Raw genomic sequence first — 27114 nt, 5'->3', positions numbered from 1 at the left:
TATTTTAAAAAAAATTGGAATAATTTGAATAATAATTTATCTATCAAATTTATTTATTTTTATCTTGAGAAATTTATTTCTCTTTTATCATACTTAATATTTTATTTTATTAGTTAATATGAAAATACATAATTTATTGTGCTTTTCAATTTTGTTAAGGTAAAAAAACTTCTTTTTAATTTATAAATCTTATTTATTTCCATTATTGTTTTAAAAATTAGACTTAAATATCCAGTTGAGTTTATATAAAAGTGTTAGTTCCATCAACTTAAAAATAATTGGTTTATATAAGGATTAATAAGAACTTATCAAACAAATCTAAAATCGATAAAAAAAAATTACATGTTTTTTAAAAATAATTATTGTGTTAACTTAACAATAACCATCATAAAATTTTAAAATGTATTTTTCATCTAATTATTCATAAAAATACTTTTAAATTAAGCATTCACCAAAAAAGATACTTTTAATTAAAATATTTTTTAAATTTTATTAATTCATTGTCATCCTCTCAATTGATTAAAAATTTTAATAAATAAAAATTATAAAATAAATTATATATATATATATATATATATAAATATATACACCAATAACACTGAGTTATATTACTGATGAAGTATTTCTGACAAATTTATATTTTTAAAAAATGTAAGAATATTTGAGAAAAATTGGCAATCATATATTAAAAAAGATCATTAAAAAACTTTATATATATATATATATATATATATATATATATATATATATAGAGGGAGAGAGAGAGAGAGAGAGGAGGAAGAGGAATCAAATGATTCACAAAGTAACTATTAGTAAAGGTACTCCGCTCAATAACTCATGGTATATGTTGAATTTCATCAATCTAATTATTAAATTAAAAGTTATTAAATTTTACTAATAATTAATATAAAAAATATTGATTAGCTTTAGAATAAATTATTTGCAAACAATATAATTGAAAATTTAATTATTTTAAATTATTTAACTAGAATCTTATTAATCATTTACTATATGATTTTGATATTTTTGTATAACTAGTATTTGATTTTAAAATTGATATGAAAATATTATGATATAACTTGATAAGATTTTAAATATTATGATAAAACAAAGATAAATACATTTTCTGAATTTTATATCTTAAATTTAAGATGAATAAATATATTAAGTTAATTAATAATTTATTTAAAATGTTAAAATTTAATTTATAAAAATAATATTTTAAAATAGAAGGTTATAATAACACCGATTGAAATTTTATTAAGTATTACATCGCTCAACAACTTTATATTAAATGTGAGTTTTATAAATTCAACCATTAGATTGAAAATTTTTTACTCTTAGATCATATATACAAAATTTTATATGAATTCAAGGTGATTTGATACTTCATTCTTGTAAAACAAAATTGACGTAATATATACATTTCAAAATATACTAAAATATGAGCACTTTCATTATCTTCAAGTTGTTGTTCAAGTTTAACAAAACTTGATATAAACATATAAAGTTATATGAAATTTCAATCTAACAGTTGGATTTACAAAATTCACATTTAATATAAAGTTATTGAGCGGTGTAATACTTAGTAAAAGTTATATCAGTGTTATTATAACCCTTCTCATTTTAAAATATATAAATTATTATTTAAACTTTTAAATTTATAATAAATAATTTAAATTGTATCACAATATTAATTTTAAATAGAAATAAGTAGATTGTTAATTATAAAAATAATTATATATAAATAAAGATTAATTAAATATAATATAGTTATTATTATTAGTAATATAATTATTATATATATTATTATATATTTATAACGGTCCGGACACACCGAAATGAGAAAGATCCAAAAATAGTATAAGTATGAGATTATATAGTTGAGGATGACTTAAATGAATTAATTTGTACTACATATACTAACAACATGCATCTATTTTTTGGTAGCTTATCTTATCAGAACTCCACAGTTAAGTGTGCTTGACTTGGAGTAATATAGGGATGGGTGACCTTTTAGGTAAGTTTCCCAGAAACTGTGTAATTAAGGAAAAAAAACATCCTGAAAAGTGAAGTATTGTGAAATAGAATTCTTGAGAGGCCAAATATGAGTAATTCGTAGTGACCGAATTTACGACATCTATAAAATTTAATAAAATAAAAAATAAACATTTAGTGACCGATTTATTTGGTCACTAATTTGGTTCCTATACTCATCAGCGACCAAAATCATTGCAACCATTTTGCGACCGAAATTTTCAGTCGCTAAACAACGACCAAAAATTTTTCCGTCGCTATATAGCTTTGTGACTACTTAAATTCGGTCGCTAAGATAAATAGCAGCCGATTTTAGCAATTTAGCGACCAATTTTGGTAGTCGCTAAATGCCATATTTTTTGTAGTGATAAGTCCAATAGTGTTGAGAGTGAAGGTGATGTATTAGGAAAAGGTTGAACTTCGCCTATCCTAAATCCTTTAAAAGAGGCACACATCATTTATCCACGCATAAGTTCAATATAGTGTTGCACTACAAGAAATATTGATATCCATAGAAAATTTGTTGGTAATAATACCCATAAAAAATTTTAAAAATTTCAATAGTCATAAATTCATTGAAAAATTTTGCAAGTAAATTTTGTTTATCTACATATTCTGAATTTGTCGGTAATATCATTTTTCTAATGCATTTATCCTTTGAAAAATATTCGTCAATAATAAGCATATTTTTGTAATGTTGATCATGACTGAATTAGAAAAAAAATTCAAATTTCACATCAACTAGAAATAAAGTCAATTAAGTATATATAAGTGAAAAATATTAATTCTCATTTTCTTAATCAATTTTATAGGATTGAACTAAACTCAAACTCACAATACTTTACCAAGAGTTAGAACACCTATCATGATGATTCAGGTATAAATTGTCATGTTTTATTAGTGAAAAGATTTTAACATTGTTTTTAAAAAATCATTTTTTTAATATAACTTTATTTTTTACATCATTCAATATAGCTTTTAAGATGATTATTATAAACCATAACAATTTACTAGTTCATAATTTATTTAACGTAAAAAAAAAGCTTTACATATTCAGCATTTTAATGAATAAAAAATATAAATGAATAATTAAAGAATTTTACAATATTTTTCGCATTGGGTATAAGAGAATGACAAAACAACCTCTATCTTTGGTTGCCGTACAAAGGGCCACAACTATCCAGTTCATTTGTCTTTTCTTAATTATAGAACAAATATCATTCACCCATATGCAATCTCAATCGACGTACGGATATGACCAGCCTCAAACATAATTCTGATTCACAAATATTTATTTCAGTGATAATTAATACCGTCCAGTAATGGAAGAAAGGGACATTTTAACGTTTTCTAAAATTAGCATAACCTTTATAGAGTAAACCGTCATTTGTATTGTCAAGAGTAACGAGCATTGTCACATTAATCTATATAAAACTACGAAAATATTAAATATTTTACTTGTTCTCAATTCAACAAATTGAATATCATTAATTATTCAATTCTGATTAATATTTTCTCTATTTTTTTAATAGTTAACATTATTTTTTTTTATTTTTTTATTATTATTTTTCTAAAATTAATGACTTATTAAATATTTTTTATATTTTTATTCTTGATAATTAATATGTGTTTATTGAATAATGTATTTATTCATTTTTCAATTCACCTATTTCTTCTCCAATCACCTGAAAGATACAGCAGAAAAATAAATAATAAATACTTTAAAAAATTCAAATATTAATCATTTTCTTAATTCTTATATATAACCTTAAATATAAAAAAAAATGGAAAGAGTATTGATTTTTAGTTTAAGGATTCCAACATATCATTAGTTCCCATCTCCAGTATCTACCATTTTTAATATATCCACACACAAGAAAAAAATGTTTATATACTCCCTCTATTTTTTTATTTAAAAATTAAAAAAATAATTGATATTTTAATTTTTTAAAATATTTATTATTTTTTTTTATTATATCCTTTAGGTAAAAAATGAATAAACACATTAATTAGTAAATATACATTAATTATAAAAAAAAATTAATAAATCATTGATTTTAAAAAATTGACAATAAAAAAAATAATTGTAAAATGACTATGAATAAAAAATGAAAAAAGTATTTTATTATAAACCAAAAAACTATTGTACATAATGATTATATGGAGAATGGTTCGAAGTTGGAACCCTTGCTAGTTAACTACCGTTCAAAATTTATTGATTAAAATCCTTATTTGATTCCTTATAATATTTTTTTGTTTCAATTTAGTCTTATTTTAATTTTTTGTTTTAATTTGATCCTCAATAATTTAAATTATTGCAATTTGGGACTTCCGTCTAAATGATTTAAATGGAATTAATTGTTGGCCACGTGGATGCCAGGTGGATACAACGTAGATGCGTAGGTGGATGTCAAATTTCTTGAATACACCTGGAACCAGAACGACCAGTTCTGAAACCAGAACGGCCCGTTCTGGTTTCACTCTTGGTGTGTTAATTTTGTACCTGGAACGGGCCGTTCTGGTTTCAAAATGGCCCGTTCTGCTACACTCATGGTGTGTTAAATTTGCATTTGGAACGGCCCATTCCAGTTGTAAAATTAACGAATAATATGTGCAAGCAGAAAGGGCCGTTCTGATTTCAGAACGGACCGTTCTGGTTCCAGGTATATTCATGAAATTTGGAATCCACCTATGCATCTACGTGGCATTCACCTGGCATCCACGTGGCTAACAATTAACTCCGTTTAAATTATTTGGATAGAAGTCCCAAATTGTAATAATTTAAATTATTAGAAACCAAACTGAAACTAAAAATTAAAATAGAACTAAATTAAAATAAAAAATTATTATAAGGACCAAATAAAAGTTTTAACCAAAATTATTCGTTATAAAAGAATGGGGCAGACTCTGAAATAATCAACAAAAACCCATCCAAATACAACATGAGGGTGCCTACTGTGTTGGTTTTGCCATTTCCTGCTCAAGGGCATGTGAATCCCATGGCAATCCTCTCACAAAAGTTGGTTGAGCATGGATGCAGAGTCATTTTTGTGAACACAGACTTCAACCACACGCGAGTGGTGAGCTCCATGGCGAAGCAACAACACAGCATTGATGAGTCACAAATCAAGCTGGTCTCAGTCCCCGATGGGTTAGAACCCGATGATGACAGACATGATTTTGTAAAGGTGTGCGAAGCTACTATAAGCACCATGCCTACGTCACTTGAGAAGCTGATAGAGGATATTCATGGGAAAGGTGAAGATAGAATCAGCTTCATTGTCGCAGATTTTTGCATGGCATGGGCGATGGACGTTGCTGCTAAATTAGGAATCAAAGGAGCTATTTTCTGGCCTGCATCAGCAGCAGTGTTTGCCACCATGTACAACATTCCCAAGCTTATTGATGATGGGGTTATAAATTCTGATGGTAACAATATCCTACTATATACTTGCACTTTAACTCCCAGTTCTTATATTATTAAAAAGTGTCCATATAAATTATGATGAGACATAAAATATATTATTAAATTTTATTTAAAATTAATATTAAAATTGTGTATAATTATATATCAAATTAGTAGATATATACTTATATATATTATACTTAATTATAGTCAAGAGTGGAGGCACTTATTCCCACTACTATTTGACACATATATTTTTTATCTAAAAAATAATATATTTTAAAAAATAAAAATTATATTATAATAAAAAATATATATATATATAAATTATTTTTCGTAAATAAATTCATAAAAAAATTTTACAAAATTATTATTACAAGAAAATTCGTAAAAAAAATTATGCAAATATTTTTTTTGTAAATAAATAATAATTTTCTAGTTAGTGACACATTTTGTGTGTTATAACACTTCTTGTAGTGTATCATTTTATGAAAGAAAATTTTGTTTTATTTCTTTTAAAATTTTGAGACTTTCCTGTTGCATGGTTCTAAATTGTCTCGTAATACGTTATGTGAGTTGATAGTCTTTTGCTTGAGAACAGCAATTGTGATTGTGACTGTATTTTTTTCTTCTATTAATAGAAAGATAACATCAATGTTAATGAGAATTAAACTAAAGAGTTAATTTCAAATGATGTAACACTTCTAACTGACTTAAAAATTTTGTAGATAGATAATTTATTAGTACATATATAAATGTTCATCGAATTTAAGGACCTGTCCTAATCTTGGTGGGCTATAAACATCTGATTTATCTAAACTTTTCTTTAAAAAAATAAATAAATATCAAACTAAAGAGTTTAAGTTAAGCATTTCTCCACACCTCTACCGCCGCCTGACCGGTGATTTGCATATGACAATTCAAAACTATATATGCTTTCTTGTTTTATATTTTTAATTTATTTTTTAATATTTTATATGTTCCTCTTAAATTAAAGAGAAATGATAATAAATGTTATGACTATATATATTTGAATTTTTTTTTATTAAAGTCATGCGAGTTTTTTTTTTAAGTCTCGTGATATTTTCAAGTAATTATATGACTTTAAATAATTATTTATATATATAGTTACAATAAAATTCAACAATGTTCAACTTTATTTCATGATAACTCATTTTAGTCTAAAATTATATATACTGTGAAGCTTAAATGATAATATTAACATATATTAAGAGACTAAAATGATCATATAAGTAGATAATTTTATAGACTTAGTTAGGTAAGATAAATTATATTTTTAGGAATTTTTTTTATTGAATGTCAAATTTAACTATAATTTAAGGGACTAAATTGATCATTACTCTCTATTGTTGTCCTATCTTTATATTTTCAAAGATATATCACATATATTTACATTAAATTAAATTTATCTAATGAAATGATTTTAAAATTTTAATTTTTTTTAAAACAGTGTATTCAATAAAAGTATTTAGTTTAGTGATTAATTAATAGGGAAAAAAGTATTAGCCATATTCTCTATATCATTCTCTTTTTAATAATTTCTTCATTATTAACTCAAATTTGTTTAAATTTATAAATTTTCATGAGTGTCATGTCTCATTTAACGAATATCTTTCCTAATCTAGTGGTAAAACCCACTAAAATTTGTAATTTTCCAATTTTTTTTTAAAATTGAAATAACTTTACTAATTAAGAACTAGTCTCCTATAATAAATAACTTGATCTCTCATTTATTTATGCCTTTCTCAAAACAAAAATAGTGTGGATGTGAAAAAACATACAAATAAACATCATCGTATATCACAAGTAAAATTTTATGTTGTATTTTCAAGGTATGAAACAGGATTAATATCATATTCCTATGCTTGGTACAAGTATTGAAAAAGCAATATAAGGAATAAGAATATAAAATATATACATTTACTCCCTCTAGATTGGCATATAAGCAAAAAGAAAGTATCTAAAATTTTTAACTTAAATGTTAATAAATTGTAACTAGATCTTATTTAATGTTATATATCATTTCAAAAATACTCTTTAAATTAAATGATAATTAATTTTTTTAATATATGTAAATTTAACTATTTTTGTTTATATATAAGTTCAGATAGATTACCCTACTTTATGTTTCCATGATAAAAAAAAATATGTATCTTATAGTATTTAATTAAATTACCTATTAGAGTAAATATAATAAATATAAAATGGAAAATAAATATATTATATGATATTTTTATATATTTTAATTCAATTTTATTGATAAAATATATTTTGGGTAATTATAATTTTAGTTTGATAATTAATTTTAAACTCTTGAAATTTTTATTTATAGATTAATTATTTTAATTACATTTTTTAGTTTCAATTATTCTTTCTTTATATTATGCATTTGACTATTAATCTTATATTTTCCGACCAACTTTAAAATTAAATAAATTGACATGATCCTAGGTATCTTACCTTGTAAACCAAAAAAAACAAAAATTAATGTGTATTTTAAATAAGTAAGGAAGTAATTGTATGGATAGGAAAAACAGAGAATTGAAGGCAGTCTCACAAAATTTAATGTAATGTCAAGTAATTAATTAACTCCTAATTAATTTTTCAACGCAGGATCAATGTTAACCACTACAAAAACAATTCAACTATCACCAGGAATGCTTGAGATGGACGCGGGAGCCCTTTTCTGGTTGAAGATGGGTGACACGGTAAATTTTAAGCCAATATTTGATTATATGGTGCGTTGTGTACAAAGTTTAAATTTGGCAGAAGAGTGGCTTTGTGACACTACGTATGAACTTGAACCTAGAGTATTAACTTATTTCCCAAAGATCCTCTCAATTGGTCCATTGTTGAGAAGTTATGACAATACAAATGCAACATCAAGATCATTGGGACAATTTTGGGAGGAAGATCTCTCCTGCATGAAATGGCTTGATCAACAACCTCATGGTTCGGTCACGTATGTTGCCTTTGGTAGTATTACTCTTTTTGACCAAAACCAATTCAATGAACTAGCTCTTGGACTAGACCTCACCAATAGACCTTTTCTTTGGGTTGTGCGTCAAGACAATAAGTTGACATACCCTTCTGAATTCCAAGGGCATAAAGGTAAGATAGTTGCATGGGCCCCTCAACAAAAGGTGTTAAACCATCCTGCCATATCTTGCTTTATCACCCATTGCGGTTGGAATTCGACTATGGAAGGTTTGTCTAATGGGGTGCCCTTCTTGTGTTGGCCATATTTTGCTGAACAAATTTATAACAAAAGTTACATTTGTGATGAGCTGAAAGTTGGACTGGAATTGAAACCAAATGAAAATAAACTTGTGTCTCAGTGGGAGATTAAGAAGAAATTGAACCAACTACTTAGTGATGAACAAATGAGAGCAAGGTCTCTAGAACTGAAGGAGATAGTTGTGAAAAACGTTTCTGATCAAGGCAGTGGATCATCAAACAATATTAGAAGATTTGTTAAATGGTTGAAATCTTAAAAGTAAGCGTTTGTAAAATCATAAGCCTCTATAGTTTGTTTTTTTCGATCTTGAACTGTTCAAATGTGACTTGATTTTCTATTATTGGATTTTTATTTTGTGTTTTTCAAGCTTTGTTTATTGTCTAATTTTGAGGCAAGGAACAATTGTTGGTTTGTGTAATGAAGCATAATATTTATGTTAACGAGGTGTTTGCTCTTGATATTGAACTTCTCAAATCTCGGAAGCTACTATTATGTCATGGCATTTTCTTTTGTGCAAGTTCTGTTTAAGGAGTATCAAAACCTTTTGTGACTAGGACCACATAAATAATGACATGTGTTAATTTTGTCAAAACTTATATTTTTTAAGAATGTTTTAATATTTGCTATTTAATCCTCATTAATTTATAACCTTTTAAATAATAGCCTCCGGCCTATTTAAATATGTTTTATATTCTTCATCTCCCTACTCATTTCATTTTTATTTTTCCTCTTCTCTCTGGCACATCTCTGGCTCCAGCACCGACACCATCTACGCCAACTTCACCTCTCTCAACATCTCCCTCCGCAGCTCCGGCTCCACCATGTCGGCGCCGTCGCACTATTTTCGTGGGAATTACTTCAACCCGTAGCCCAGCTAAGAAACCGCACGGAGTGGGACCGGAACATGAGCATGGTGATGGAGGATTCTCGTAGGAGCATGTTGGAGAACAGTTCTTCCATCTCTGCGATTTTGAATTTCAACCCTATGGGCAATGTGAATGTAATTCAACAAGCAAAGCAGGAGCTTCGGCGGCGACGGTCTTGAATCAGTGGCTTCGGATTCCGATGGAGGCTTAGGGAGAAAGGAAAAATGAAAATAAAACGGGTAGGGAGATGAAGAAGATAAAACATATTTAAATAGGCCGGAGGCTATTATTTAAAAGATTATAAATTAATGAGGATTAAATAACAAATATTAAAACATTCTTAAAAAAATATAAGTTCTGACAAAATTAACACATGTTATCGTTTATGTGATCCTAGTCACAGAGGGTTTTAGTACCCCTAAACAAAACTTGCACCAAAAGAAATGCCTTATGTCATTATGTGTCGTTACAATTACATATCATTTAAATTTGTACTTTGACAGTTGAATCAACGGAATGGGATAAGAAAATTGGATATATGAAAGATGGTCAACAATGGGATACAAGAGAGTGGGGACCATGGTGTTGGGCGGTAGAGTCCTTGAGAGCAATGATGTTCTCTACTTCGACAACATTGTGAGCTAATGAGGTCACTCTTAATGTGAAAACTCCAAGAGTACAAATTACACTCTTTTACTCAGTTGCTAAGCGTGGAGGTTATCATGTTGGACATGAGAGCTCTTTGTGGAGGTTACCATGTTGGACATGAGAGCTCTTTGTGACTATGACACTTACGTGGGTATAGTCACGTCGAGCGAGGGGCCTCCAAATTGCAAAGGTTGCTCTTTGTGAGAGTGGTGTTCCTTGGCCTTTTGGCCATAATAAATAAAAAAAATAAAAATTATTGAAATTAATTAATTAAAAAATATTTTGTTAAAATAAATTATTTTGGACACGTAAGATTACATAGAATGAAAAAAATGTCACACTACACGTTCAATACATGATACAAACAACTTGAAAACGTCAAACTATTTGACGTTCTGACCATAAATTTTTAAAGTTAAAAACGTCATGCTCGTTGACGTTTTCTTTATAGTTTTGTGGCGCCTAATATTTAGAAAGGAAAGTTTTCAGCCATCGTAATATTTAACAATTTTGGTTGAAGGCATTGTACGCAGGTCTCATTTTCCAAGTGTGGCTCACAATAAATTTGGGAAGGAAAATGATTTTTACATGTGCATTGTCCTTTTTTATCTGTTGGTCATAGTACAAACCTTATTTTTATATTTTTCCTCTCACAACCTGCCTCTTTTCTCTCTCATATATTTATGAAAGTCAATTATTTATTAATTATGGTAGACAAGTGAATTTTACCGGCTGTAAAACTATAAAGAAAATGTCAACGAGCATGACGTTTTTAATTTTTAAAATTTATGCACAAAACGTCAAATAATTTGACATTTTCAAGTTGTTTGTATCATGTATTGAACGTGTCATATAGTGTGACATTTTCTTCATTCTCTATAATTTTACGTGTCTAAAATAATTTATTTTGGTAATATGTTTTTTAATTAATTTATTTCAATAATTTTTTATTTTTTTTATTTATTATGACCAAAAGGCCCAATTCCTTGAACATCAATATTATTTAATGTTGTAAGATTGCTTAAGAAATTGGTGAAATTAGTTGGTGTAGATGTTGATCTTGTAATGGTTATACTTGATGTATTATTACATGATGTTGTGGTTATGACACCTTTACCATGTTCATCAATTCTCATAATAATTAATAAATAAACTCTAATTGCTCTAAAGAAAACTTTAATATAAAAAGAAAATTGTTCTGATAGAAAAAGTCACATCCATCCAAACTTGAAAACATATACTTAAACAAAAGAAATATGGAATTTAACAAAATAACTTCATGATTAATAAGAAACTACTACAACTCCAAAAATAATTACATGATTCATAAATATAATAAAGAACTCAAAGTAATAAAAATCTTAATCTAAGGCCCCTTTGTCACATCCTATCAAAGTTTGACCCATAACACATCAAATGCACATGTCTCTTTACCAATATCATCCTCATGATGATCTTCACTTACAAAACACATGTAGGAACACAACAATAATAACAAAAGAGTGTGAGAAATGTCTCACTTTGACTACCAATGTAAGATATAATCGAGCAACCACACACATCAATCATAACATAAGCATAAGTATATGTAACAAAAGTATTAATATATATATATATATATATATATATATATATATATAATATAACTTCAATTAATAGCAACATCACACTATCACAAATATACGCATTCACATCTCATTCACTCAATGTAATGAACATGAATTCATCTAAATCTACATGCATGCAGCATTAAAGATCTCATAACTTGTAGCTTGAAGGTGAATGTTCTTACTCATGATGCATGCTTCACATGCAAGACTCTAAGTAACACTTTATCTCATGGATTCAACTCATATTCATCTCATTCACTTAATACATCATCCTAATGTCAATCTCATGCATACACATTATTGCGACACCCTCTACCGTGCATATCATAGTGCATTAATTATAACCAAATTGAACAAACAAAGTCTATCACAAAATGAAAATCAACGTGCTCAATGTATGGAAGGTACCACACATGAACTTAACAAATGTTAATGGAAATCCAATTGAAGTTATAATGAAAATAAAAATTTTCGTAAAACATAACAAAAATAGAAACTCCTAACTAAGTCCAAATATCATATCCTATTAGAACATAACCCAACCATAAGGACTCAGCCTCATCCCTAAAATCTTTAATGTCATGCTGTGAAACACCTGCAACAACATATAAAATAAAAACACAAAACAATGAGAGTGAGAAACATCTCACTCTCGCTCACAACGTAGAATAAAGTTAGATAGCCAAGCACAAACAAAGATGCAAACATATAAATCATAATAGACTATTGATACAACAAAATACAATTTGACTGATAATAAATAAATTATATAACCAATACAAGTCATCACATAAATTCACTTGCATACATAATCATATAATGTAATGGATATGGACTTCAAGGTGCATATGCATGTGATGCCAATCAAATCAACTATTAATTGTCAATTGTAGCTTGAAAGTTAACTATCCAAAGGCATTATCAACTATTGTCCAAAGGCCAAACCTCAATTATGTTTATGATGTATGTTAAACAAGACTCAACACATTATCATATTATAATAATACACATCACAAATGCATGTCAATTTACTTGTCACATTAGTCTCATCTATATACCAAGGTAACACCTCATTCACTTTATCAAGATATTAATGTACATACTCAAACAATTTACCATTTCATGATTTTCCATACACATTTCATTTTTAGCATTCAATTCTCATAACTTCATAATTTCATATTCAACCATATTCATCAATTAGCTCAAGAATCATTCCTTGGACAAGATAACCAACACACACATAACATAGTGTATCATACAAGAGTCACATGTTCACAGTTTAAACACACATTTACACACTTTAACCCAATACACCTCAAGTCATTGACAATCAACTCACATGCTAACTTATTCACGATTGTTCTCACTCGTGATTTCTCTTTCCTAAATATTGTTAAAAATATCTCAAACCATTCATAAGATCAAAAGCTTAAAAGGGATATAGCTATTCATTATCATCATTCACAAACTACATTTTCATAATCTAACCTTCTAAGACCTCATGTTGTCCAAACAAATTATCTAAAACTATACATATGTTATCAAGTTGATCTTAATTTTATTAGAAATATAAGACAATTTTCTACAACTTCTATATTGACCTCAAGAGCCAATTCTATCATATGCTATTTTTACAAAATACAAAACCACAAAATTTTCAGCCTAAATCTGACACTACAAGAAAAATGCAGATTTCCGACGGAAATTTCTGACGGAAATAAGCAAATTTCCGACGGATTTTTCTTTTTCTGACGGATTTCCGACGGATTTTAATCCGTCGGAAAAAGTGGCGTCAGAAAAAAAATTCCGTCAGAAATAATTTTCCGACGGAATTTTCCGACAGAAAATTCCGTCGAAAAATTCCGTCAGAAATTTTTGACTGAAATATCCGTCGGAAATTTCCGACGGAAAAATTCGTCAGAAATTGCTTTCAAAATTTCCGACCGAAAAATCCGTCAGAAATTATAATTTTTTTTTTAATTTTAATAAATTTATTAATGTAACAACTCTCATATTTGGCCTCTTAAAGGTTCTATTTCACAATATTTCACTGTTTAGCATGTTTTATCCTTACTTGTGCAATTTATGGGAGACTTCCCAGAAGGTCACCCATCCCAGTACTACTCCAGGTCACCCATCCCAGTACTACTCCAGGTCAAACACGCTTAACTGTGAAGTTCTGATGAGTAAGCTACCGAAATGTCTATGTATGTTGTCAATATAACTTGTACAAATTAATTCATTTAAGTCATCCTCAAATATACAATCTTATATTTGTACTATAATAATAATATATAATAATTTTATATTACAAATAATAATAATAATAAATAATAATAATATATTTAATTATTCTTTATTTATATGTACTTACTTTTATAATTAACATCTACTTATTTTTATTTTAAATTATAATTTAAATTATTTAATTTTATAATTTATAATGATAATATAATTTATAAAATTATAAATATTTATTTATTACATACTTATAAATTAAATTTTAATATTTTAAATAAATTATTAATTAATTTAACATATTTATTTACCTTAAATCAAACATATAAAATTCAAAAAATGTATTTATCCTTATTTTTTTTTTCTAATTATCAACTATTAATAAAATACTAACTTAAAATTTTATCTAATTATATATAATATTTTCATATAAAATTTAAAACTAGATATTAGTTATACAAAAATATTAAGATCATATAGTAAATTGTCAATAAGATTTTAGTTAAATAATTTAAAATAATTAATGTTTCAATTATATTGTTAATTAGCAAATAATTTATTTCAAAACTAATTAACTTTTTTATATTAATTATTAGTAAAATTTAATAACTTTTAATTTAACAATTAATTGGATCGATGAAATTCAACACAAACCATGAGTTATTGAGCGGAATAACTTTACCAAGAGTTATTTTGTAAGTTATCTTAAATCAAACATATAAAATTCAAAAAATGTATTTATCCATGTTTTATTTTTTAATTATCAACCATTAATAAAATACTAACTTAAAATCTTATCTAATTATATCATAATATTTTCATATCAAATTTAAAACCAGTTTTACATTTTCGACAAATATAAATTTGTCTGAAATATTCTATAAATAATACAGTTTTTCCTACAAAAATTATCTCATCGAAAATGTAAATTTTTCGACAGATTTAATTTTGTTTTATAAAAAATCATCTTCGATTAATATAACATTTTGTATATATGATTTAAGAGTAAAAGATTTTCAATTTAACAGTTGAATTTACAAAATTCACATTTAATATAAAGTTATTGAGCGGTGTAATACTTAGTAAAATTTATACCATTGTAATTATATATATATATATATATATATATATATATATATATGTGTGTGTGTGTGTGTGTGTGTGTGTGTGTGTGTGTGCGCGTGTGTGTGACTTTTACAAACACACACGCACACACACACACACACACACACACATATATATATATATATATATATATATATATATATATATATATATATTAAATGTGAATTTGGTAAATCCAACTGTTAGATTGAAAGTTCATATCTCTTACAGATATATATATTCAAAACTTTATATTAATCCAAGATGATTTGATACTTCATTCTTATAAAACAAAATTGATGTAATATATTCATTTCAAAATACACTAAAATATGAACTCTTGGATTATCTTCCAGTTGTTGTTCAATTTTAATAAAATTTGATATACAGGTATAAAGTGATATGAACTTTCAATTTAACGGTTGGATTTATAAAATTTACATTTAATATAAAGTTATAGAGCGGCATAATACTTAGTAAAAGTTGCACCAGTATAATTATAACCCCCTATATTATATATATATATATATATATATATATATATATATATATATACATAGATATATATACATGGACAGCTGCACGTTTGGAATAGTGAGGCACTTGCCCTCACTACTATTTGACATACACATAATTTTTTATCTAAAAAAATAATATATTTAAAATAATATTATATTCTAATAATAGATTCAGAAAAAATGTTTATTTATTTGATATCTGTCAAATTTTTGAAGGAAATTAATTCTCATGTGATAAAATTTTTTTCTTAATAATGAATTAATTTTTAAAAAAATTTAATTATAATATATATATGTATATATATATATATATATATATATATATATATCTCTTAATATTCACATATATAATGTAATATATTAAAACAAACAATTTTTTGATAAAATAAAATTTGTAGCATGAATGTTTCTTTTTTGTGTTTTTTATTTATTATATACGTTAATTGAAAAAATCAAAATAGTAAAATTGTATACATTGATTAAAAAAATCAAAATAAGAAAAATCATAAGATTTATATTCCATTTAGAATTGTTATTATAAGATATATTTTAAAATAAATTATCATCTAAAAATATATATTAGATATTAAAAACATATTTATATCATAAATAAATTAAACTTTATTTTTATAAATTTAACATATTTATTTTTATATTTTTAATAGTGTTAAATTATTATAAAATAAGTCTTTATGATTGTAGTTCTACCCAAACATTTAAAAATTATTTATGATAGATAAATAAGTCATACTTAAAATATATATTTTTTAAAAAAATTAGGTTCAAACCAAGTAAATTATAATAAAATATAGTATGACCTAATTTATTTTCATCTTTAATACTAATCGTAGATATAAAAAACTTGTAATAAATAATTATAATATATATTTATACCTTTAAAAGATATATAAATTTTTTAATACTACAAATATATATAAGAAATTAAAAATAAGAAATTAAAAAAAGAAATTAAAAAAGAAATTAAAAATAATAATTAAAAATAAGATTTCCGACGGAAAATTCCGTCAAAAATTTCCGACGGAATAAATCCGTCGGAAATTTCTGACGAAATATTCCGTCAGAAATTTTCCGTTAGAAATTTCCGACGGAATTGTTTTTCTGTCGGAAATTTCTGACAGAATTTTTCGTCAGAAAGTTTCTGTCAGAAATTTCTGACGGATTTGTTTCCGTCGGAAATTTCCGACAGAAAATTTCTGACGAAAAATTTCGTCAGAAATTTTCGACGGAAATATAAATCCGTTAGAAATTTCCGACGGATCCATATCCGTCGGAAATTTTCCGTCAGAAATTTACATTTTTCTTGTAGTGTGATAGTCTAACCTTTGCTCACTTATTTGATCATCACTTAAATTCTAGACCTCCTTTTTAAATGATTCCATTGGAATTTGAAAGTTAATATCTAAGGTTACAACTTTCATCAAGATTACAAAACCTAGTTCTTCCATTTAAGTATACTCGAAAGGCTTATAATGTATACATGTTACATTTTGTAAAAAAAATATGAGGTTTATCTTTTAACTTATATAACTCGGTCATTCCTTAATATTTTTTATGTGATTTTTAAGTCTAAACCGTAGCCCCAAATATCTACTTTCTAACATAATAATCAAAACTCAATTTTATTAATCACACACAAAGAAATCACATAAATAATAAGGTATATTTATACTAGAATTTTTAGAACAAGGCACAATTTACACCCAAACTCTCTTCTTCCAATCCAATCGGTAAAAACATAGATTAAAACATAATACTACTCTATTATATCATCAATTACTCAAATTCAACCTCAATTTCACATTTGGAATTAACATCAATCGTCATTTTGTTTTAAAAACAAGGATTTCTTACAGGAATTACAGGCACTCACATATTCTCAAACAATTCAAATTATATAAAATTATATATATATATATATATATATATATATGAGGGTTATAATAACACTGGTGTAACTTTTATTAAGTATTACACCGCTCAATAACTTTATATTAAATGTGAATTTTGTAAATCCAACCGTTAGATTGAAAGTTCTTTACTCTTAGATCATATATACAAAATTTTATATTTAATCCAAGATGATTTGATACTTCATTCTTATAAAAAAAAATTTGACGTAATATATACATTTCAAAATATACTAAAATATGAACACTTTGATTACCTTTAAGTTATTGTTCACTTTTAACAAAATTTGATATAAACATATAAAGTGATATAAATTGTCAATCTAACGATTGAATTTACAAAATTCACATTTAATATAAAGTTATTGAGCAGTGTAGTACTTAGTAAAAGTTACAACAGTATTATTATAACCCTCTTCATATATATATATATATATATATATATATATATATATATAATAATTCAAACATCATATATAACACACATAATTACATACTCATATCAACTTCTCATACAATTACCAAAAATGCATTCTCTTAAGGTTCTCACAAGAACTCAAACAATTCAAGATCATCAAGATTAGTTCAATACATATAATTAAACATAAATATCATCGATTAGAGTAATGAACAATCATATAGAAGACCAAAATTTAAGAAGTAGATACAAGTTAGATTTGTCCTCATACAATGCGTACAACAAAAAGGAAATTAAAGACCGATCTCACTATCCAATTATTATCCACACCCAGACTTGTACCTTGACGAGTGTTAAAAGATGGACATGGATGTTCTCTAGTGGTCTCTAATTTTCCTTATTCTCTAGAGTAAGAAGCTTAAAAGAAAGTAATGAAAAGTATGAAATAATTAGAAACTTACATAATCCTTCTTTTAAAAATTTAACCCTCATTTAACCCTACAATAAAAATATTTAATTGTGGTTCTCTTTTTTTTTTCCTTAAATATCTAAACTTATAAATAAATAGTATATCAAATAAGCATCTTTCTCCCAACCCAATTATAAATAAAATAAAATATATAAATAATTATAATAAAACACATATTTTTCCAAATACATTTAATTACATAAATAATTAAAACATATATTTTCTTTAAATACTTTCTATAAAAAGAATAACTTCATAAATTTTATTTATTAATAAAATTACTCATAATTATTAAAAAGCCTCTAAATTATTTTATAAAACCCCTTTAATTAATAAAAATAATTATAAGAAAATAATCTAAATAAATATAAAAATAAATAATAATTAAATAATTATATTATGTCGCAACTGAAATCACAATGATAATGATGTAAAAATATATTATTTTTGAAGCCATCACCAATATTTTATTTTAAGAAAAAAGTATTGGAAAATCCTTTTAAAAAATAATATTTAAAATCAAAATTGGGTTTGGGAGTCAATTACGTGTAAGGAAAGTATTAACATCCTACGACGCCTGTAAAAAAATAGTACCTTTAATTAATTGCGTAAAATTGTGTAACTTTATAAATATTTAATTTACTCCTAGAAATATATTTTGCTATCCTTTTTTTATAATTTTTATAGATAAAATTCTTTTTTTTATTTTATTTAAAAACTTATATAATGATTTAAGCTAACAAATAAATAATCATTAAACTCTCATAACAACAATAAAGACAAAATTAACGTTATTAGTTTTGAATATTTTATTTTATCAAAAGATAACGACTTTTATTTTATTTATTTTATTTTAAAAAAAATATTTTAGTACAAGAGTTTAAGCTAATAAATGACTAGATATTAAAACCTCTCATTTAAATAACATTAAAGATAGAATTGTTATTCGATTAATATTAATAAAAAATGTTTTTATTTTCATAAAATGATAATTTTTATTTTACATTATGAATAAAAGCTTATGGTAGCAAATAACTATTCTATAAATTTTTATGATTTACATGATATTAAAGGTAGGAGTGCTACTCAATTAATATCATTAACCATTAAAAATAACTTATATGTGAAGGAGAATTATTTTTATATTTTTATCTAAAGAAATAGATTTTGCATAAGGATTCAAGTTAGAAAATGGCTAATCAATAAGTCTTTATGATAATATTAAAGATAAAATTGCTTTTTATAAAATGATAATTTTTATTTTATCATATGCATAAATGCTAAGGATAGCAAATAACTATTCTATAAGGTTTTATAATTTACATGATATTAAAGGTAGAAGTGCTACTCAATTAATATCATTAACCACTTAAAATGTCTTATATGTGAAAGAGAAACCTTTATTTTATAAATATATTTTTATTTAAAGAAATAAATTTTTTATAAGGATTCAAATTAGCAGATGACTAGTTATTACTCTAACAATTAAATAACGTAATAGATAAAAGTGTTATTCAATTAACATAATTAACTGTTACATATTAAAGTAAATTTTAAAGAATATTTTTTCCAAGAAAATAATTTACTCTAAACATAAAAATTTATAATAGAAAATGGTTATTCTATAAATTCTTATGATTCACGTGATATTAAAGATAGAAATGCTACTCAATTAACATCACAAACCATTGCGTACAAGAAGATAATTTATATATGAAATAAACCTCATTTATTTTGTTTTTTAAAAGAGAAAACTTGTATAAGAATTTAAGTTAGCAAATAATTAATCATTAAACTCTCAAAATAAAATTAAAAATAGATTTGTTATTCAACTAACGCTATTAATTATAAAAATATTTTTTTGAATTATTATTTGAACAAAAGATGATGACTTTCCCATTTTGAAATCATCCTTACGCAAGAATTTAAGCTAACAAATAGCTAGTCATTAAACTCCCATCATCAAATAGTGCCAATGAAAAAATGTTATTTAATTGAAACTATGTATTGCTGCACATTAGAATAACTTTTAAAAAACTTTCATGTACTAAAAAATTAATTTATACATAGTTTATGGTAACAAATGGTTATAATTTTGCACAAGTTTAAGGGATCTTAATAGTCTAATTGTTACTCGTTTAATATCATGAACTATTGCACAAATTAAATTTTTTAAATGCTCTAAAAGAAATAAATTGCACATTATAATTAACAAAAAGAATAAAGGTTCAAGATTTTAATCCTATTACTTTTATAATAAATTTTAATTTATGCCTAAGTAAAAGATTACTCATCACCCCAGTTTTCAAAAAGGTAATTATTATTATTATTATTATTATATGATATTTTGTCATAATTATTTTAATAATTATAGAGGAATATTATTTTGTACGTTTTAAATAATTATTGTTTTGGACAATTATTTTGTACGTATTAAATAAGTATTTTTATTAATATTTTTAAATAAATATTTATGTTTTAAGAGAAGATTGATTTTATATGATATTTTGTTATTGAAATTATATTATTATATTTTGGGTCAGAAATATATTATTATTATAGAGGAAAAATATATTATAATATACATGTATTTATTTTATTTAATTATTTTGAAGAAAAAGAGAAGTGAGTTAGAAGAGAAGGAAAACGGGTTGGGTTGACCCAACCCAATGGATTAATTTTAAGAAAGGAGTCAGGTAGTGTTAACCCTATCTGCCTCATTTGCGTTCTGAAGGGTTAGGAAAAAAAAGAGGAGAAGCAAAGAGCTCTAAGGAAGAGTACTCAGGAACGATCTTACACCACACCAAGACCATTCTTCTTCTGCTCATCCAGGTAAGAGGGGAGTGAGAAACCTTACTCTAGGCGTGGGAATGTATGTTGGGTAGTGGGATTGGCCTTCAATCCTATATTTGTTGTATGCTCATGTATGAGAGATTTTCCCTAATTGTATCTGTTTCATCTATTGTTTCTCTTGTATGTAATTAATTGTATAAATTGCTTGAATGAATGATTAATTTCAGTGTTAAAATTGTAATTGTATGATTTGAGATTTTTGTGGGTCCCTATGGGAAACCCTATGAGAAAACGGGCAAAATATGAATGTTTTCTGTTTTGCCTTCTGATTGCTTTGTTGTGTTCCTTGTTGGATGTGATGCATGAGTATGTGGTTAATTTTGAAAATGAATATGATTTTATATGAATTAGAGTGTTCTGTGGGTTACGGTGGGAACCCTATGAGAAATAGACAAATTTTAAATATTTTCTGTTTTACCTTTTGAGTTTTTTGTTTTGTTCCTTAATGTTTACAGAGTGTAAATATGTATTTAATTTTGCAAATAGATGAGTTTTAATATGGATTAAAGTGCTCTGTGAGAATTGTGAATATAATGTGATAATGTGATAATGTGAATATGATGATGAAATGTGATGATGAGATGTGATGATAATAATGTGATATGAGAATGCATAGAGTATTGATTGACATGCATCATGTGCATAAATGTTTTTAAGGGTACGATATGGAATACACTGCCAGAGAAGGCCCCCTAGTGTAAAAGCTTTGGGGATTAGTCCTTGGGGATAACTCGGTTTGGAAGTCCCAGCCTCGCCCATTGTGTGCATGGGATGTATCTTGTGCGGCTTAGCTATCCCGACGAGACTCTGGTAGTATGTCCTTCTAGTGAGAGTGCGCAGAGGGTGTGACCCGACATGTACTCCTAGACTAGTCTTCGTGTATTGCTAGCGGCAATATGCCATGTGATGTTTTACTAGCGCCACATGCATGATAATATGTAGTCCGTGTCCATACATGTGCATTTTCAATGTTATATGATAAATTGATATTTTTATGTCTTGGATGAGTGAGATGTAATATTATTGTTAATATATCTATGTTATACCTGTCTTGTTTGTGTTTGGCTATCCTATGTATATTCCTACATTGTGAGCCAGAGTGTGATGTTTCTGACTCCCTTTTCTTGTGTTGTTTTTTCTTGACTGCCTTACAGGTTATTATCAGTATAAGGCTGAAGATGTTGGTGATGAAGCTTAGACTTCTATATTGAGATTTTCTCTGATAGGACATATGTGACATTGGGCGTAGATAAGATTAGATTAAGATGCTTTTATGAAATTATTTTGGAAACTTTAGTCTTATTTCTTTGAAATTTCTATTGATTTTGTTAAGTTATGGATGTGGTACTCTCTATATGAACACGTTTGATATTTTAATTATGAAATGTTATGTTATTCAAATTTTATTATTATGTGTTATGGTATGTGGGGTAGAGGGTGTCACATTAAGTGGTATCAGAGCAGGTCGATCCAATCGGCCGTGAGTTATGTACTTATCATGATTCTGTTGTGTACTCTGATAGTGTTTTGTTTGTTGTATACTTTGATGATGCTTTGTTTTGATAATGATGATGATGATGTTCTCCTTATGTTGATATTGTTGAGTTTGATACTGTTAGATTATATTGTAATTAGAGGAATGATAGATAGTGTTAACTAATATCATTATGACTACTCTTCTTCTTCATTCTTATGATTGATTGTTTGTTTGATACTTCTTGCTTACGTAAGAAGTAGTGGATGGGTGGTATCGCTCGTGTTATGAGCATATGTGTAAGTAGTAGTGGACGTAACATCATGCTAATCAACTAGGTACTATTAGGACCTTAGATTTGGGTGAGAAATTGATTTGTCGAGTGTATTGAGAGCTTACGGTTAATGGAGTGTCTAGAATCTATAGTTGTAGCAATTGAATCCAAGGAGGTTGTATTTGAGAATTGGAGTTTTGGGATCCTTGATGAGAGATTGAAATGTTGGTAATTCCCTTGAGTGTTGGTGCTGGCATGTTAACCGTTTATGGTTTAGGTAGCATGTGAGTTTTATTTTCTAAGTCTATTGTGCTAAATATGTGAGTTGTTTTGGTTTATGATTGTAGTGGGAAGCTTAAATATGAAGTTGAGCTGTGAGTTTGGAAAGGTTGAGGTATTTTTGTGGCCTTAGATATATTGATACACTATTGCTATTTGGTGTAGAGGATATTTACGCTACAAGTTTTGTTGTGCCAGTATGAGTATCGTATTGACAGATTTAGATTTTATGGTCTTCACAAAAGTTGTAGCCTTGGACTTTATATTTCCAATGGAACTGGAATCAGGTAAAACAGAGGTCTAGAAATCCAGTTATAGCTACTTTGGTGATGAAAGGTCTAGCTATAAGCGCTGAATATATCTACTGCGGTTTTTGAAATTTTTAGCTAAGAAGATGATCTTTTTAGAATCTTATGTCTTTATAGGAGTTGTATCTTATTCTCTTAGCTTTCTTTTGAGATAGGTTTTAGATCATTTGGATGAGTATAACTCTCTAGGTATCATTTTCTTTGATCGTTGTTGAAGGGATATGTATGGTGTCATGATATTTTTGAATCGTTAGGAAATGCAAGGATAAAAATTGATTTTTTTCATGATTCTGAAATGTCATGTGGATTGAGAGGTTGTTTACGGTTGTATGATGTTATGTGGTAAAGTTGGTTCATGTACATGCTATATGGAGTAAATGGTGATTGATTCGTACATGCTTAGGAATGATATATATCGATTGTTTGAAGTAGGTATTCTAATATAATTTGATATGCATGTATGTTGATATGAGGATAGATGGCCTTATAGATCAATTAGCGAGCATTTAGTAAGGTTGACCTCAAGGCGTGATATCATCAAATTAGAGTTGAGAGTGAGGATTTATCCTAGACAGTTCTAGGCTAAATTTTCTAAGTATGAATTTTGGTTGTATAAGAAAAGTTTTCTAGGTCCTGTGATTTTAGTGGAGGTATAACGTAGATCTATCTAAGGTAGAAGATGTACTTAAGTGGGAGATACCAAAGTTAGTTAGTGAGGTTAAGAGTTTTCTTAGATTAACTTATTATTATAGGAGAGTTATTGAGGAAATTCCTAAGATAACATTACCTTAGACTAGATTGACGAGGAAGAGGAGTTGCCTTTGTGTGGGATGGTAAGTATGAGAGTAGCTTCCAAACTCTTAAGGAAAGGTTGGCTAGTGCTAATATTACTGGATTTTAGTAAGCCTTTTATGGTATATAGTGATGCTTCTAAGATAGGTTTGGATGGAGTGCTGATGCAAGAAGGAACGGTAGTAGCTTATGCTTCTAGGAAATTGAGAAATCATGAGAGGAATTACCTTATCTATGACCTTGAGTTAGCAGTTATGATATTTACACTAAGATTTGGAGACACTACCAAGATGATTCTAAGCTTGAGGTGTTTAGTGATCATTAAAGCCTTAAATATCTTTTGACCAAAGAAGATAGTTGAAATTTCTTAAGGACTAGGATTTTAATCTTAGTTGTGTTATCTAGGTAAAGCCAATGTGGTGATCGATGCTTTGAGTAGGGAACCTTTATATTTGCCTTTCCTTATGATTAGAGAGATGGATCTTTTAGTTCAAATTAGGGATTTAAGCGTGACTTATGAGGTTACCCTTAGTAGTGTGAGACTAGGTATGACTCGAATAACTAGTGGATTGTTAAAGGAAAATTGGAGGAACATAATTTTTTGATTCATTTTGGTGATAAGATATAAGGCTATAGGACAAGATAATGGATAAGTGTTTACCTTGGGTATAGATGAAGTGGTAAGACTTTAAGATCAAGTATGTGTATCTAGTGAACCTATGCTTAGGTGGTTGATCTTTAGAGAGGGTTATAGAAGAAAAGCTAATATTATGGCATATGCCTTGAGTAGGATGACCATTCACCTACCATCTTTGATGATTTAAGGGTTGGATTTGATTGAAGAACTTAGAGACTTAAGCGTGATGTGTGAGCTCACCCTTAGGAGCATTGAATTTAGTATGCTGAAAGTGACTAATGAATTAATGGACGAGATTAGAGAAGCCTAGGAGTTAGATCCTTTCTTAGTGAACCAAGTGGAGAGGATCGGTAGGGGTATAGATAGCCCTTTACGAGTGGAAGTTGATGGTGTTTTGGGGCTCAATGATAGGATCTATGGCCTAGTAATCTTGAATTTAGGAAGATGATCTTAGAGGGAGGACATAAGAGTACTCTTAGCATCCATTTAGGAGTTACTAAGGTGTATCAGAGTGGCGCAGCGGAAGCGTGGTGGCCTAAGGTGAAGAGAGGAGTAGAGGAAGTTTGTGTACTCATGTTTAGTATGATATAACTCTAAGACAGAATATCAGAAGCCTTTTTGGACTTTTGTAGCCTTTAGATGTTCCTGTTTGGAGGTGAGATAATGTGTCTAGACTTTGTTGTGGGTTTGCCTAGGAAGTTTACGAAGAATCTTGAGTTTAATGAAGGAGTCATAGTCGAAACTCTTCATTTTAGAAATTCGAGGACGAATTTCGTAAAAGGAGGGAAGTATTGTAACACCCCAGTTTTCAAAAAGGTTATTATTATTATTATTATTATTATTATTATTATTATAGGATATTTGGTCATAATTATTTTAATAATTATAGAAGAATATTATTTTGTACGTTTTAAATAATTATTATTTTGGACAATTATTTTCTACGTATTAAATAAGTATTTGTATTAGTGTTTTTAAATAAATATTTATGTTTTAAGAGAAGGTTGATTTTATATGATATTTTGTTATTGAAATTATATTATTATATTTTGGGTCAGAAATATATTATTATTATAGAGGAAAAATATTTTATAATATACATGCATTTATTTTATTTAATTATTTTGAGGAAAAAAAGAAGTAGGTTAGAAGAGAAGGAAAACGGGTTGGGTTGACCCAGCCCAATGGATTAATTTTAAGAAAGGAGTTAGGTAGCGTTAACCCTATCTGTCCCGTTTGCGTTCTGAAGGGTTAGGGAAAAAAAGGGAAGAAACAAAGAGCTCTAAGGAAGAGTACTCAGGAACGATCTTACACCACATCAAGACCATTCTTCTTCTGCTCATCTAGGTAAGAGGGGAGTGAGAAACCTTACTCTAGGCGTGAGAATGTATGTTGGACAGTGGGATTGGCCTCCAATCCTATGTTTGTTGTATGCTCATGTATGAGAGGTTTTCTCCAATTGTATCTGTTTCATCTATTGTTTCTCTTGTATGTAATTAATTGTATAAATTGCTTGAATGAATGATTAATTTCAGTGTTAAAATTGTAATTGTATGATTTGAGATTTTTGTGGGTCCCTACGGGAAACCCTATGAGAAAACGGGCAAAATATGAATATTTTCTGTTTTACCTTCTGATTGTTTTGTTGTGTTCCTTGTTGGATGTGATACATGAGTATGTGGTTAATTTTGAAAATGAATATGATTTTATATGAATTAGAGTGTTCTGACGGTGGGAACCCTATGAAAAATAGGCAAATTTTAAATGTTTTTTGTTTTACCTTTTGAGTTTTCTGTTTTGTTCCTTAAGGTTTACGGAGTGTAAATATGTATTTAATTTTGCAAATAGATGAGTTTTAATATGGATTAAAGTGCTCTGTGAGAATTGTGAATATAATGTGATAATGTGATAATGTGGTAATGTGAATATGATGATGAAATGTGATGATGAGATGTGATGATAATAATGTGATATGAGAATGCATAGAGTATTA

At 27.0% G+C, this 27114-nt stretch overlaps 1 protein-coding gene across 1 annotated transcript; it reads left to right on the top strand.

Annotated features, from left to right (window-relative positions):
* The first annotated feature begins 4934 nt into the window (after positions 1-4934).
* On the top strand, positions 4935-9160 carry LOC109818950 (UDP-glycosyltransferase 83A1). The gene is made up of 2 exons (XM_020384505.3): positions 4935-5466; positions 8078-9160. The coding sequence occupies exons 1-2, from the start codon at positions 4980-4982 to the stop codon at positions 8956-8958; spliced, it is 1368 nt and encodes a 455-aa protein (XP_020240094.2). The 5' UTR covers positions 4935-4979; the 3' UTR covers positions 8959-9160.
* The last annotated feature ends 17954 nt before the right edge of the window (positions 9161-27114 follow it).

Source organism: Cajanus cajan, chromosome 2 (assembly GCF_000230855.2).
Source record: "Cajanus cajan strain Asha chromosome 2, NIPB_CcT2T_4, whole genome shotgun sequence".
NCBI lineage: Eukaryota > Viridiplantae > Streptophyta > Magnoliopsida > Fabales > Fabaceae > Cajanus > Cajanus cajan.
This window is presented reverse-complemented; position numbering and strand designations above follow the sequence as displayed.